Here is a 15936-nt window from a genome sequence, read left to right as displayed (position 1 = left end):
TTTTCTTCATACTTGCAAAAATGGAAGATTTCTCCTAATGCTTCCAAAACTCAACTAATAATATTCCCACATAAACCAAAAGCTCTTTATTTGAAACCTTCAAGTAGACATGTTGTCACGATGAGAGGGGTTCCAATAAATTGGTCAGATGAAGTTAAGTATCTAGGGCTCATGCTAGATAAGAATTTAACTTTCAAAAATCACATTGAGGGCATTCAAGCCAAATGTAACAAATATGTAAAATGTCTCTATCCCCTTATTAATAGCAAATCAAAACTTTGTCTTAAGAACAAGCTTTTGATATTCAAACAAATTTTCAGGCCAGCCATGTTGTATGCTGTACCAATATGGACTAGCTGTTGTAATACCAGGAAGAAAGCTCTGCAGAGAATTCAAAATAAAATTTTGAAAATGATTCTGAGGCTTCCTCCCTGGTATAGTACCAATGAGTTACATAGAATATCCAATGTTGAAACATTGGAACAAATGTCAAATAAAATAATCAATAATTTCAGGCAAAAATCGTTACAATCTTCTATTGCCACGATTAATGCGTTATATGTTTAGGTTAAGTTAGGTTAAGAATATTCAAAGCGTTTTTTTTTTCTCTTATAAGCAGGTGAAATCAACTCACATGTAAAAATCTGAACTGCTACGGCAAATGAAATGTAATATGTTGTTAACAAAATGTTAATAAAATCTTAAATTTGTTTTACCAAATTAGGATGATAGTGTTGTCTAATAACACAGAACACCTAGATATAAGAAATAATGAATGTAATGTTTGGAATGATACTAATAAAAAAATTAAAAAAAAAATAAAAAAATAAACATTTTTGAAAACACTCGAAATTTATTTAACCTGAAAACAACGAAAAAAACCTTTTTCTCACCTGTTTGTCTGTAGTTCAAAACTCAAAGCAATTGCATGTTGTTTTTTTTTTACATAAAATAATTTGCAGATGTCAAGTGAATATGTACGAATAAAATAAGGAAACTTCTGATTACACTTAAAATTTATTTCACGTAAGAAACTGCTAAAAACTCTATCTCATGAGTCTGTTTGTGTGTAAATCAAAATCCAAAGCAATGACTAGTAGTTATTTTCGTATTTGAAAAGTTAAGTGGCCATGTTCGAAAAAAAAATTCTTATAACACTTCAAATTTATTTAACCTAAAAAATTACGAGAAAATCCGATTTCATGGGATTGTTTGTCTGTAAATCTAAATTCAAAGCGATGGTACGCAGTTTTTCCGGAAAAAAATACTCATAGAAGTTAGATGAACATTATAAAGTAGAAGTAGACATTTTTTATTACACACAAAATGTATTTACCAAAGAAACTACGTTATACTCTAATTCATGAACTTATATGCTTGTGAATAAAAATTCAAATGTTATTGTTTTTCAAATAAAATTGTTTATAGAAATCAAGTAAATATATTTAAGAAGTAATACAAAATTTATTTTATCCAAGAAACTACGAAAAACCCTGTTAAATAAACATTTACGTTTATAAAGAAATATTGAAAGCGATGATATGTTGTTTTCCCAGCATCAAATTGATTGAAGAAATTAAGTTAACATATAAAATAGTTAACATAAATTTTTGATTGCACTCAAAATTTATGAAACTTAAAAAACTAAGATAAAATCATGCTTCATGAGCCTGTTTGCTTATAAAGCAAAATTCAAAGCGATGACGTTCAGTTTTTTCGGCATAAACTGCTTTAACAATTTACACCATCTTCAGCCAAATGCTGCACAGGCTGAACAATCACTAACACAAGACTACGAACAACACGGAATATCCAGCAGCCCAGTGAAGTTTCTTCGTTTGACGAAAAGTTTCCTCCGACAGGAATCGAATCCAAACTTCGTGACACAATGCGCCTAAACGACTGACGCCGATTATCGCACGGCCACAAAGCCCACAAAAAGGGAGGAGAAAAATATGTGTTTTAATGACACTTAAAAATTATTTTACTTAAATACTATGCAAATCCCAATTTTGGGTCTTGACATGAAATTAATTTCACTTTAAACTGTGATAATCATAGTTTTAATGTATTTTTTTTTGTGTGTGATCAGAAATTTCTTTTTTTCTTAAACATGTTCATTTAACTACCTTAAAAAAATTTATGTTGAAAAAATTCAATGTCATCGCTTTGAATTTTCGTTTACAGGCAAACAGTCTCATGAAATATTGTTGTTCGTAGTTGCTTAGGTAATATAAATTTTGAGTAAAATCACAATTTTCCATTATTACTCAATAATGTTCACTTGACTTCAACAATCAATTTTCATGTAAAATAACTACATATCATCGCTTTTGATTTTCATTTAGAAGCTGAAAATTAGAAAAATTGATTTTTTTGAGTTTTTTAAAGTATATTATATTTTTGCTGCAATCAAAAATTATATTCAAAACTCAAATAATATAACTTCTATTAATAAATTTGTAATCAAAAAATTAAATGTTATCGCTTTGAACTATGATTTACAGCGTTTGTCTTAGTTCCTTAGGTGAAATAAATTTTGTATGCAATCAAAAATTTCTGTTACTGCTTAAACATGTGTACCTAACTTCTACAATCAATTTGATGTTAAAAAATATATTATTGCTGCGATTATTTCTTTATCAGCATAAATGTCTATTGGACTAGGTTTTTCGAGTAAAATAAAGTTTGAGTGTCACAAAACAATTGTATTACTTCTCAAACATGCTTACTTTTTTTTGGGATTTGTTTACTTGAATGTTTACCTGAGTTCTAAATCAATTTTATGTTGAAAAATTTATTTGAACTTTTATCTACAGTCGCCAGTCTACAGGGACTATCGAGATAGGGAGAGATCGAGACAAAGAACACACTTTTGATGAATACTAGGTTGACAAACACTCCGTTGTCAAGAAAGTAATACACAAACAGACGTCATTTTGCGCTCCTAATTTGTTTAGAATTCCAAAACTTTGGTCTAGTAACCTTCGATATTGGTCATATCGACATACGGAGAGAAAATTGAGAATAAAAAATCAACAGAAACATATCGAGATAAGGAGGATATCGAAATATGGAGAGAGAAAATGTATGCAGACTGAAGGGACCTATGAAATCATCGACATAGGGAGAGAGTGGAGAGTTGACTATACAATAATCAGGGTTTTATGTAGTTTCTTGGGTAAAATAAATTTTGACTGTAATCAGAAACTTCTATTTTTACTTAAGCATGTTCATCCAACTTTTACAAACAAATTTATTCCGAAAAATCTATGTGTCATCGCTTTGAATTTTGATTTACAGGCAAACGAGAGCATAAGGCATCCTCCTTAAAAATATTATATCTTATCACGACTATGTGCAATATTATTTTTCTCTGAATAGTATCCCAATGAAACAACTTGAAATTCCATTTTACTAAAATTCTAAAGAACAACATTCCAAATGTTGAATTCCAAAGATTTGCAATAAAAATTTGCAGGAATCTCACCGAATACTCTTTAAGTTGTGAAGAAATTCCAAAGATTCGGATCAGAATCTTGAAGATTCCCTCAGGATTCCAAAAGATTAATAATTAAAAAATTCTAAATTCTCAAATCCCAAAAAAATTTCTGTGGATTTCTAAATCTTCCACAGAATCCCAGAAGGCCTATTGGAATTCTGGAATTATATTGCAAGAAATACAGAATGCGTAGGCACCATCCTCAAATTACGTAACGCTTGACGAGGGGAAAGATCAGGTGAAAGCATTTTTTTTTATATACAAAAAGCGTTACAGAGGGAGGAAAGGGGATCAAATAGTTTTGATTTTTGTGCGTTTTTACAGAGATTTAAAAATCCCGTTTTTTGGTTTTTTTTCGAATCGTGTAAATTTGTTACGTAACCGTAAACAGAACCCCCTACGCCCCATCGTACCACCCCCTGTACGATTTTCACACAGCACTTTGCTCGTCGTCGCCGTCAAAGTCGTCGCTTCTTGCGCTTTCCGGTACGTGATTTTCCATTTTGTCGCTCACTTCATCTCTATAGATCCCCTTCTTGCCCTACCCTGCCAAGTCCACGATCGTTCCATGCGGCCATGTGATTTCCGAGCACTACCTACTACGCAATCCGCCGCCGCGCAGGTGGTTGTTATTGTTGTTTCGGGCTGGTTAATTTGGTGGAGCGTAATTTTTCCCTGGTGAAGAACGAAAATCTTATTATCGCTTAATTTTACTGACCTTTTCTGTCAATCCACAAAACCGTGTCGAGTGGTGGGTGCAATTTTTATTTAGGGTTTTCTCTGGCGACGCGACACGGCTTCAAGTTGTTGGCGTTGGACTTGAAGGGGGGCGTGTGATGCCGAAACCAGACTGCGACTGACACACGCGAGTAGTGAGCGACAGAACGGCGGACGACCTATTAGATTCAGTTGATGGACGAGATTATCTTATTGTTAAAGGTTATGGGAGTTTTCGATAAAGTTCTAGATAAAATGTAAGGAATATTGTTTTAAAATTATACTACCGAGTAAACAAGTACCGAGTATTTAAAGACTAGCTGAAAAGCTGTGCGGTCATCGATATAGTTATTCAGGCATTTATAAGAATATAGTTAGACTGATTCTACAAATTTTGCTTGAACTGGGTCACTTATTATCATTTGCACGTTATACCTATAATCTTATTGCTTTTATTAATATAAATGAACTAACATTGCATGTACACCTACTATCGTAAAATGATCCTCATTTGTGTACAACCACTAAATTATTTCCTTGTGTATCCCATTTCGTTCTAGCTCTCCCTCCCGACGTCCAGACTCTCTAGTTAGTGTGGGTAGATGTGAGGACCGTCCACTAATCAGACATGGAGCTCCCTCGACATTCCTTCCAACGGAGATGCGCGTGCTTTTAGATTAAGGTTCATACTCAATCAGTTATTAAGTGGATGACCGATGAAAAATCGATATTTAAACAAAAACAAAATACTACTGATAGCACTGCATAGAATGAAACGCGTAAACCATAGAATGTACGATAGGATGTGTTTCGTTGTGATAGCGATACTAGAACAAAACATAATCTAGATAGAAATAGAAAGCAACAAAAAAAAACGTAGTAAAGTTAATGTGGCAATTACTAAAAATGGTACTCAAAATTATATAGAAATGAAAAACCATAAACGCAAGAAGACAGACTGAGAAACAGCATTAGGCTTAGAATAACCCCGAGCTTCGAGCAAACAACTAATCGCACGATTTCCGCGTTTGTGACGCCTGCCCTCTCTGAGTAACTCCCTCCTAACCTTGAAATGGCGGATCCATGTGTGAAACTAATTCCCCTCCTAACCTCTAACGTGTTTTGTTTGATTGTCATAATGTGATCTAATTAGCAAACGATATTGAAAGTGCAGATGAAAAACTAATTCCACGTTTATCCCCTCTATTCATCCAGGTCATCCAGAATGTGCTGACTTTCTGCTGATGGACTCTCCGATCGCCCTTCCCATGATTCCACCGTTGTACGATTACGATGATGACAGTGACATCTAAGGTCGTCCCGCTTCATTGCTATTTGGCACTCGGAGGTGTCCCACTCCACGGCGGACTCAACTTTCTGTATTGGTGGGAAAATCGCGTCAGCCCGAGAGAAATGAGATTAAACAGTTCATGGCGATCGAAACGAGTCGAACGAATGATATTTTTTGTAATTCTCAATCAGGAGAAAACAGTCAATGACGATATTCCATTCGATTTAAGTTATTGTGCTTAATTTGTATACACATGGTTGTGTTCCAATGCGACCAACAACTGAACAAGAATTCGTGAATGATATAAAAAGAAAAACAAAAAACGTTGAAAATACCAAAGATGTAAATATCATTGTAGTAGTTGTAATAAATTATTGACTAATACTAACGTTGGTGTAAATTTTCTTTACGATATGTGTTGAAATAAAAATTCTGCATACAAAATTCCGATTGCAGTTTTCTTGCAAAAGAAAGATCAGTCCAAAGAAAACGGTGGAATACTCATTCTAGTTATTAACAGGGACCACCTATGAATTCGTAGCAATTAAATAGTTTTTTAAATATTATAGTCGTACCTAAATAGGTACCGTAAACCGGTATAACATTGATCGGTATGACCATACCCGTAAATACTTAGAATCAATATTTAGCGATTAAACTTTTTCAAATGCATAAAAGGTGCTCCTCTTTCTTATATTTATGAGCTAATAAAAAAATAAGGTTTTTGCGAATACCAAGTTTTTTTTTCATGCGTAATTTTTTCAACTTAACGGAAATTGCCTAGCTTTAGGCATACTCCGCAGTTCAAGATATTTTAATTTGGAAATAAACTTAAAAGTTAATAACTTAATAGTTTGGTTGAGGGGCCAACATTTAAGTAAGTAACGATATTTTCAATATTCCTGGGCATTGTTTACATGGGTCATCAATGTTACCCCTTATAAGCTAAACCAACAAATCTCATAAAATATTTTTAAACATGCATAAAACTTTCAAAACGCAAAATATACTATATTGTCATGATCTTTAACACTTTAAAATCAGTTTCCAGTTTAAAGTTTAAATTTTATTGATTAGAATATGTAGAGTAAGGTGGGGCAAAAGTTCGACCTTAGTGGTAAAATCAAAGTTTCCAGGAAAACAATAGCAGTTAAAACAAAACAAATACCATACAGTGAGCCTTCAACATATTGGAAATAATTTTGCTGAACAAACTTGTGTCAAAATATTCACCCATTTTTAGTTATAACAGTTTCAAAATTGATTGTCTTATTCGAACTTTTACCCCACCGGTGGGGCAAGAGTTCAAATCTAGTGTGGGGCAAAAGTTCGCTGGCTAAAACGCAAATATCGATCCTTTTATGACAGACATACTTTACACCAGCCGTAAACTTAAGTCTGACGAAAAATACACACTAAATTTTCATCCAAAAATTGCCCAAAACCGGGTTAATTGTAATATACTCAAGAATAGTAGTTATTCGCAAAACTAAGTGGAAATGTAAAATTTTGGGGGCAGTTTTCACACGATCAGACAAATTTAACTAATTTTGAAGATAATATGTGGATTTTAGGCAATTTGCAAATTTTACCGTGATTTTATACATGGGTCGAACTTTTGCCCCGCTGATTCGAACTTTTGCCCCACTATGGGCCAAAAATTGTTTTCAAGCTTTTATGCAAAAACTAATACACCTCAAAGCAACCTTATGATAGGCCTAGAAACGCCCTAACATAAAATATTGACAAAGATTTTATCTTCAATTGGTTCCATGCATCGAAAGTTTGACCAAAAATTACAATATTCACGTCGAAAAACTACAAATAGCCATAACTTTTCCAAATCTCAATCAATTTTTATGATATTTGGATTGAAAGTCTCTTACTTGAATAGCATTTAAACCACCATGACATTTATAAGATTCGTTTTGAATTGAGCTAGAAATCTTAAAAAGAAACTCTTACCTCACTCGAACTTTTGCCCCACTTTACTCTATATAGTAATCGCATGAAAGGTCCCAGATAGACGTAGTGGGAAACGCGTAGCTATCCAGCAATACCAAGCGGAGGGCTATGGATTCGAATCTCGCCGATCGAGGATCTGTGCCAGGTGAGATGTAACGCCAGAAAGTAGAGAAAGAATTAATATTTTGAATTCAACAAAATAATTTCTCAAACAAGTATATATTCTAGAGATTTTGCGAAAATCTTTGAGATTTCAACCCTGTTGTTAGTACGAACTGTACGAACTGAGCGCTCTAAAAATAAGGTACCTCATACCTGAAAAGAGAGACCATAGATATACCAAACAAGAACCAAAAAGAGATCAAAAATAGATCTCAGAAAAAAGAAACAAACTGGAATGAGGATGTTGTATTCCGTTACAAGCATGGAAACTTTCGTAGCATCAAATAAAACATAATATATAACCGAGTACATTTTATTATGTCCGCTCAAGATGCGCGTCGCTGATCAACTGAACCTACACTGAAAATCTTTATCAAATCTGTTACAAACTGGGAGGGGCATATCAATGGATGAATTTAAACAAAAGTGGTAATACAACAGAGGAGATAAGAGTTTTTATAAGGACTCCTATGATACCAACCAGACATTTTTCAACGGATATTTTTAAGCGTTTTTTTTTTAACTTTCACGCTTAATTCTTTCTTTTCCACGACTTTGATCTTTACGAACAAAGCGTTTTTGTGAAGAAAAAAGTGCTTGAAGAAATAATTTCGTAAATAAAAAAAAAAGAAATCGCTCTGAAATGTGTTTGTGATTTGGCAAATATTTTCGAAGCTAAACGATCACTCCGACATCTGGTGGCTAGTAGGAGAACCGACAAAAAAGAGGTTGGGTTGAGAACGTGCCGTGTGCTGCATAGGAAGGAACACACAATTTACAATTTTTCTCGAAATAGTTATTTGGAAGACGATCAGAGATCATTGAAAAACATAATAAACTTTTGATCCTTCGAAAATGTACAGATCCGGTCAGTGCTCTTGTACGATTAGTGGGATAAAATTGGAAAATTTGTGTTTGGCAACATAGGTTATAAACTTCCGGATTCTTTGTTAGTGGTTAAATTTGTTGTGGAATCACGCGTATCGCAAGAATAATGGTACAAAATTATTATGCCAATGGAAAATAGTTCAATAATCGATTGATTATGACCTAATTTTTGGGTTGAAAAATTGAATTTTGGACGTAAACAAACATTTTCAGTGACATTTCTCTCGTTCTTCCCCAGCGACCTCTATGACGGTGGCGCATTATATTTGCCTATTGGTTTGTTTATCAAAAGTTCTACTATTGAAACTATTGGTTGAATCTGATGGGTAAGGAATCATATTCTAGTAACTATTGCAAAGTATTCATCTTACCTATTTGTTTTGTCTCAAGTTCGTCGAAAATCAATGGAGCTCTAGAGCTACAAATAGGAAAGAGAGGCATTTATTGAAGAATTCCTCCAGAAGCTTTTCAAAAATTTTCTTAATGAAGTCATCAAAGAATTTATTCAGGAATTCTTCCAAGGATGGCGCAAGGGATTTGTTAACGAAATTGTTAAAAAATGTTTGAGAAATTTGAACAAAAATGAGAGAGGTATTTGCAAAAGAAAACAAAGTAATCTCTGATGAAAGTTCTGAAGAAATTCCTGATGTTTTGCAAGGATCTCCTATAGAGCTCTAGAACTCCTAAGAAACATTAGAGAATTTCCTACAGAATTCATTGAAATAATATTGAATAAAAATAGAAACCTCTGGATAGTATTGTGCAATATTGTCTGAAGGAATATCTTAAAACATCTTACAGAATACCTGAAGAAATTACTGCAGAAAATAAGGGTGGAATTACTTTGGGGCCTTCCTTAGCCGAGTGGTTAGAGTCCACGGCTACAAAGCAAAGCCATGCTGAAGGTGTCTGAGTTCGATTCCCGGTCGGTCCAGGATATTTTCGTAATGGAAATTTCCTTGACTTCCCTGGGCATAGAGTATCATCGTACCTGCCACACGATATACGAATGCAAAAATGGCAACTTTGGCATAGAAAGCTCTCAGTTAATAACTGTGAAAGTGCTCATAAGAACACTAAGCTGAGAAGCAGGCTCTGTCCCGGTGAGGACGTTAATGCCAAGAAGAAGAAGAAGAAGAAGAATACTTGAATAATTGCTGTAGTATTTGCTGGTATGGATGTCAAATGATCTTTTGAAGAATTTAGAAGAACTGCAGAAATAATTCCTGGGTGGAATGAAATGCAGAAGAAATTTCTGGTAGAACTTAATGAGGAATCCTTGATAGAATATATTGGGGAATTATTGGAAGTGGTATGAATAGATAACCTGAAATAAGCTTTGAAGGATTTCATTGGTGAATCCGATAAATTCTTGAAGAAACCCAAATAAAAACGATTAGATGAATAACTGGAAATGACTGGATGTAGTAGCATTCAAGTTCTTAAGGATTTCTCGGAGCCAATTCTGGAGAAATTCCACTGATACAGTCGACTCTCCAAATCTCGAAGTTCTACTTCTCGATATCTCTCCCTATGTCCCTTCATTCTGCATACATTTTCACTCTCCATATATCGATATCCTCCTTACCTCGATATCTCCCTATATCGATGTTATTCTCAGTTCCTATTTTCTCTCCATGAGGGATTCCACGGAGGCATGCAAGTCGATTCTGATCGACCATTTCAAAAATATCTGAAACTTTGCACAGTTTTTCAGTTCCATCTAAATCGTCATTTTCCGATATCAAATCTTCAAGTTGAGTCACGACTAACTTTTCAAAAGGGTGTATGTGAAAATGGTTCAAAAATATTCAAAAAGCTGCACAGCACAGGTTCGTTCGATTGTTAGACAACTAAAGAAACAAAGTTAGACAACTAAATAAAGATCCCAAAAAAAATACACACAGTAAAACAATTTTTTTTTTGCATTAATAACATCATTTTTGTCACAAAAACTCAAATATCTCAAAACCCTATCGGAATACCAACGTAATTTTTTGAGGGAAACCGGTCCATTATATTAGCTATCTACCATAAAAATTGGTAAGCCAATAAACAAAAAAGTTATGACATTTCAAATATTTCACAAATTTGACACTAAGTGAAAAAAAAAAATTTTTTTTTCATTGTTAATTTTTTTTAGGACCGCAGTTTGTTGCTGAATTTTTTGTTAAGGGTACCACATGAGGTTAACAAGTTGTTTTCATGATATTTTATTTAATTAACTATTATAGCATCTATTAGAAAGTTAGACGCGATCCAGTGTTGTGATCTGTAGCACATACAGGTCAAACCGACGATTCTTTCGTTACCGCTAGATGTTGCCGTGTACACCTAGGACGCACTGCCATCAGCCCTAAGGGAGTCCTCGAGCCACCCGACCAAGTCGTGCATGCTGTCAGTTCCTGCCAACGTAGTCGTCCTGGGCCTTCGGTCGTGGTTGGTGACAGGATCTCCCGACAACCTCTGTCAGGCAAGTACGCGTCTGGTTGTAACGTAAACCTGCCTGAAATTTCATCAATTTCCAGCGTTTCTGTGGATTCTCATGCAATCGATAGTAGGAAAATCTAGGTATATTACCAGAACGTTCGTGGCTTGCGAAGCAAAATTGACGCCTTCTTCCTTGCGGCTCGTGATAGCAACTTTGACATAATAGTTTTGACTGAAACAGGTATGAATGATCGAATCAACTCTATTCAGTTATTCGGTACCTCGTACAATGTCTATCGCTGCGATAGAAGTGATCTCAACAGTGTCAAGACGTGTTTTGGTGGAGTTTTGATAGCTATTTCGAAGCGTTATACTAGTGCACTGGCCGAAATCTCCCATGATCGATATCTTGAGCAAATTTGCGTAGCATGCACTGTGCAAGGAATGCAACTATTCATTTGCGCCATTTACATACCCCCCAATAAAAGCAGATTGGTTGACGTAATTGAAACACACGTTGCATCTATTCGGGAACTATGCGATTTACAACAAGACGATGGTGCTATTCTTGTGTGCGGAGACTACAACCAACCCCGATTAAAATGGCTACGACAGGAAGAGGAAACCGTTGTTTCTGAATCCCATATTACTCCCTCTAGCTCCGCACTGATTGATGGAATGAATTTCTTAAATATGCATCAGTACAACTCGATTACGAATCAGCTCGGTCGTACTCTGGATCTTGTTTTTGGGTCCGATAATCTTCGCCTCACAGTTGATGAATCGGTCACACCCTTACTCCGTGTTGACAATCACCACCCACCGCTTGTTATTTCAATTCCTACTGCTGAATGCACTCCATTACGAAACAGTACCTCTAACCACCGTTCTCATATGCTGAACTATCGAAGGATTGATTTCGATGCCTTACAATCATTTCTCGAAGGATTTGACTGGGATTCTCGGCTGAATAATTTGGAAATCGACGATATGACAACTGTTTTTTGCAACGTAATAACTGAATGGTTAGATACGAATGTTCCCTCAAAACGCAAGCCTGTCTCACCTGCGTGGAGCACTCCGTTACTGCGCGATTTATGTCGTAAAAAGAACTCATGTCAACGGAAACTGCGTTGCAATCGCAACTATGCCAACAAACGAAATTTCAATATCGCTAGCCAAGCCTATCGCAAGCTTAACTCGACTCTTTATCGCTCATATGTGCAACGCATCCAGTTTAGTTTACGAAGTAATCCAAGAGAGCTCTGGAAGTTCGTTAATTCGAAAAGGAAAAATCCTAGCATACCCTCCAACGTGTATCTTGACCACTCCAACGCAAATACGTTCGCCTCTGCTTGTGAGTTGTTTGCCACACACTTTTCATCCGTTTTTGCTGATTGTCCTTCAACGGAAGATGAGGTTGGCGCTTCAATTTCTGCTGTTCCAATGAATATCGTCGACCTGGATTCATTCAGGGTTACTCCTGAGATGGTAATCTCTGCAACTAAAAAGCTAAAAAACTCGTTTACTCCTGGACCGGACAAAATTCCTGCCATTGTCTACGTACGATGCTGCGATGCCATTGCCCAGCCACTGTGCCGGATTTTCAACAAGTCATTTGATCAGCGAGTGTTCCCAGGAATTTGGAAACAATCCTTTATGTTTCCAGTACACAAGAAAGGTGATCGTCACGACGTAAGGAATTATCGAGGAATTACGAGCTTGTCTGCAGGGTCCAAACTGTTCGAGATTATTGTTGGAAATTTCCTGATTAACCAAACGATGAACTACATTTCAACTGATCAGCACGGTTTCATGCCCGGGAGATCGGTAACGACTAATCTACTTGAGTTCACAACCATCTGTGCGAACCAAATGGAGAGCAAGGCACAAGTTGATGTTATCTACACAGATCTGAAAGCCGCATTCGATCGAATTGACCATGAGATACTTCTTCGCAAACTCCTGAAATTAGGTGCCTCCGAAAGGCTAGTTTGTTGGCTGCGCTCGTATCTGGTTGGAAGAACGCTGCGTGTGCAGTTTGGTAATGAGCTTTCAAATACGTTTACTAACAAGTCGGGTGTGCCACAGGGAAGTAATCTAGGTCCTTTACTATTCTCTCTGTATATCAATGATGCTGCGTTGCTCCTTGGACCAAATTGTAAATCCATATTTGCGGATGATGCAAAAATCTACGTCTCAGTTCGAACAATTGAGGATTGACATCACTTGCAAGCCCTCTTAGATCGATTTGTAAATTGGTGCCGAAGAAATCGATTGACGATAAGCATCACAAAATGCTCTGCAATGACTTTCCATCGAATTGAACGCCCTATCATCTTTGACTACAAAATCGATGGTATACTACTGAACAGAGTAGATCAAGTATGCGACCTTGGTGTTCAATTGGACACTAAGCTGACCTTCAAACCCCACATGACGGAAATCATTGCCAAGGCAAATCGCCAGCTTGGGTTTATTTCTAAAATTGCGCAAAACTTCACGGATCCCTACTGTCTTAAGTCATTGTATTCTGCCCTTGTCCGCCCAATTTTAGAGACTGCCTCGGTTGTTTGGACTCCTCACCAACTCACTTGGAACTTGAGAATTGAGAGGGTTCAAAAACGGTTCATACGGTTTGCGCTGAGAAGTTTACCATGGCGTGACCCTATAAACCTACCTCCCTATCCAGATAGGTGCCAATTACTCAATCTGGACACGTTGGAACGTCGGCGTAATATTGCACAGATTTCCACTGCAGCTAAAATTATCAGTAACGAACTGAACACTCCAGGGTTGCTATCCCGAATCGATTTTCGCGCCTCCAGATGGACTCGCAACACAGCTGTGATCCAACATCGATTTCATCGCACCACTTTCGGTTACAACGAGCCTTTTTCTGCAATGTTAAGGACCTTTTCAATTGTGGAAGAGGAATATGAGTTCGGTGAACCTGCTAAACGTTTTGTCAACCGTATTATGCGATTACGACTAGTGTGATTCTCACTTTTTGAATGTTAATGATAATGTATTGTTAGTTATCTTAATTGCTCCTTTTATTATCATTTAGACTAATAAGTCCGATGAGTTACAATAATAAACAAATAAACAAATAAACAAATAAAGTCTTGATAGTGTCATATTTTTTATTGTACGTAACTGAAGAAAAATTCTCTCAATAGTTTTGATAAAAGAAACATATAAGAAATCTAATATTGAAGACAAAAGCTACAAAAAAAGTTTTCTATACAGGTATACGACTAGTTTACCTGCAAAAAGTTTACCTCGTAGAGAACAAGGCGGGTCTATACCCAGGTGATCTAGTATACGTAAAGCAGGTCGGTTTTCTCGGCGCTGGTTTTCTCCACAAAGTTAAAATCTAATTACACCTGGGTATAGACCCGCCTTGGTAGAGAATATACTTTGTTAATCATATTTGGGAGAAAGCGAGTAACTTCAACAACATCAAAAACATGATACGTACATACCATGAAACCACCCCCCCAGAGTCATCCAGGCCCCTCCAGAATTTAGGAAAAATAAAAAAGAAAAATAAAATAAAAAATAATAATTTAAATAATTTTGACCTACGTTCTTTTATTTTGTTCAACAATATTGGGAAAACTTCGCTTGCCGTACACAGCATCAGTGTGGCGATTCTGACATTGTGAATCATGCGACAATCGAAAGAATAATCGTCCGGCTGTCACTCAACATCTCCGTTGCAAAATACTGTGATACTGAAAAGCGAGAGTTTTGTGGAAATTCGGTTGCTTAAATTCGTATTTTTTGAATGGTTAATACTATTTCAAATATTTTAGCATAACATTTTAACTGCTATTTTCTTGAAGGGTGCTCTGATCGAGGTGTCCGGTGATGATGATTGCCCTCATAAGAATATTTCAAAGAAATTCTCTTCTTCTTTCTGGCGTTACGTCTCCACTGGGACAGAGCCTGCTTCTCAGCTTAATGTTCTTATGAGCACTTCCACAGTTATTAACTGAGAGCTTACTATGCCAATGACCATTTTTGCATGCGTATATCGTGTGGCAGGTACGAAGATACTCTATGCCCTGGGAAGTCGAGAAAATTTCCAACCCGAAAAGATCCTCGACCGGTGGGATTCGAACCCACGACCCTCAGCTTGGTCTTGCTGAATAGCTGCGCGTTTACCGCTACGGCTATCTGGGCCCCTTATTTCAAAGAAATACATTCATTAATTCAACTCGTATAATATCAGTCAGAACTATTTGATAAAAAGCTGCCAGCAAATAAATAAATAAGCAAATTTACTGAAGAAACTTCTTTGTCATAAGATAGCTGGAACTTTTGGCGAAAAACAAGGCTTAACTCATAAAACATCTCTCCAAGAAATTTCAACCTGACTGATTCTAAGAAAAGTTAAAAAATCCTTCGAAGTTTTTTATTTCAGCAATATCTTTTTTCTTTGTGTTCGCTTCATTTTTTTTTTCAAATAGTTTCGCATGAATGAACTTTTTGCCTAAATTCTAATTTACGTTATACCAAGAAAAAAAAACACTTTGAATCTCCGGATTATACAGAAATTATATACGATAAGTATTTTTGGAATGTCTTTTGACTTCGAATATTCAGAGGAAATTTATTGAAAATCTTTTGCTTCCGAAATCGGTAAAGCGGTAAAATAATATGAGGAGAATCATTTAGAAATATAACTGAGCAGTGATTTATTAAGAAATTTGTAAAAAAAAATAGTTAAGATCTTCCTTAAAACACTATTTTAAAAATAGTTTATCAATTCTGCAAAAAAAAACGTATTCTGGAATTGAATTCTTGTGCACTTCCAAGGCGGAATTCCTAGAGGCTTTTTGACGGAATTATGGGGAATCCAGAAATCAAAGAAGGAATTCAGCTAGATTTGAAAAACAATTTCTTAAAAAGATTCTGATGGAGAAATTTATTTAGTTTATTATTTTTATTTGAGATATTTCAATTATCCTGT

The 15936-nt window shown here is 35.8% G+C and overlaps 1 protein-coding gene across 1 annotated transcript in view; it reads left to right on the top strand.

Annotated features, from left to right (window-relative positions):
• Nucleotides 1-5927, top strand: part of LOC5577077 (protein vein) — a 245040-nt gene extending 239113 nt beyond the window's left edge. The window contains exon 7 of the mRNA XM_021842230.1: nucleotides 5435-5927. Coding sequence (XP_021697922.1) covers nucleotides 5435-5532 — 98 coding nt within the window. The 3' untranslated portion in view covers nucleotides 5533-5927. The remainder of the gene's footprint in view (nucleotides 1-5434) is intronic.
• Nucleotides 5928-15936: the final 10009 nt, after the last annotated feature.

The sequence above is a fragment of the Aedes aegypti genome, chromosome 2 (assembly GCF_002204515.2).
Source record: "Aedes aegypti strain LVP_AGWG chromosome 2, AaegL5.0 Primary Assembly, whole genome shotgun sequence".
Lineage (NCBI taxonomy): Eukaryota > Metazoa > Arthropoda > Insecta > Diptera > Culicidae > Aedes > Aedes aegypti.
The sequence above is the reverse complement of the archived record's forward strand: the minus strand, read 5'-3'. Positions and strand labels throughout refer to the sequence as shown.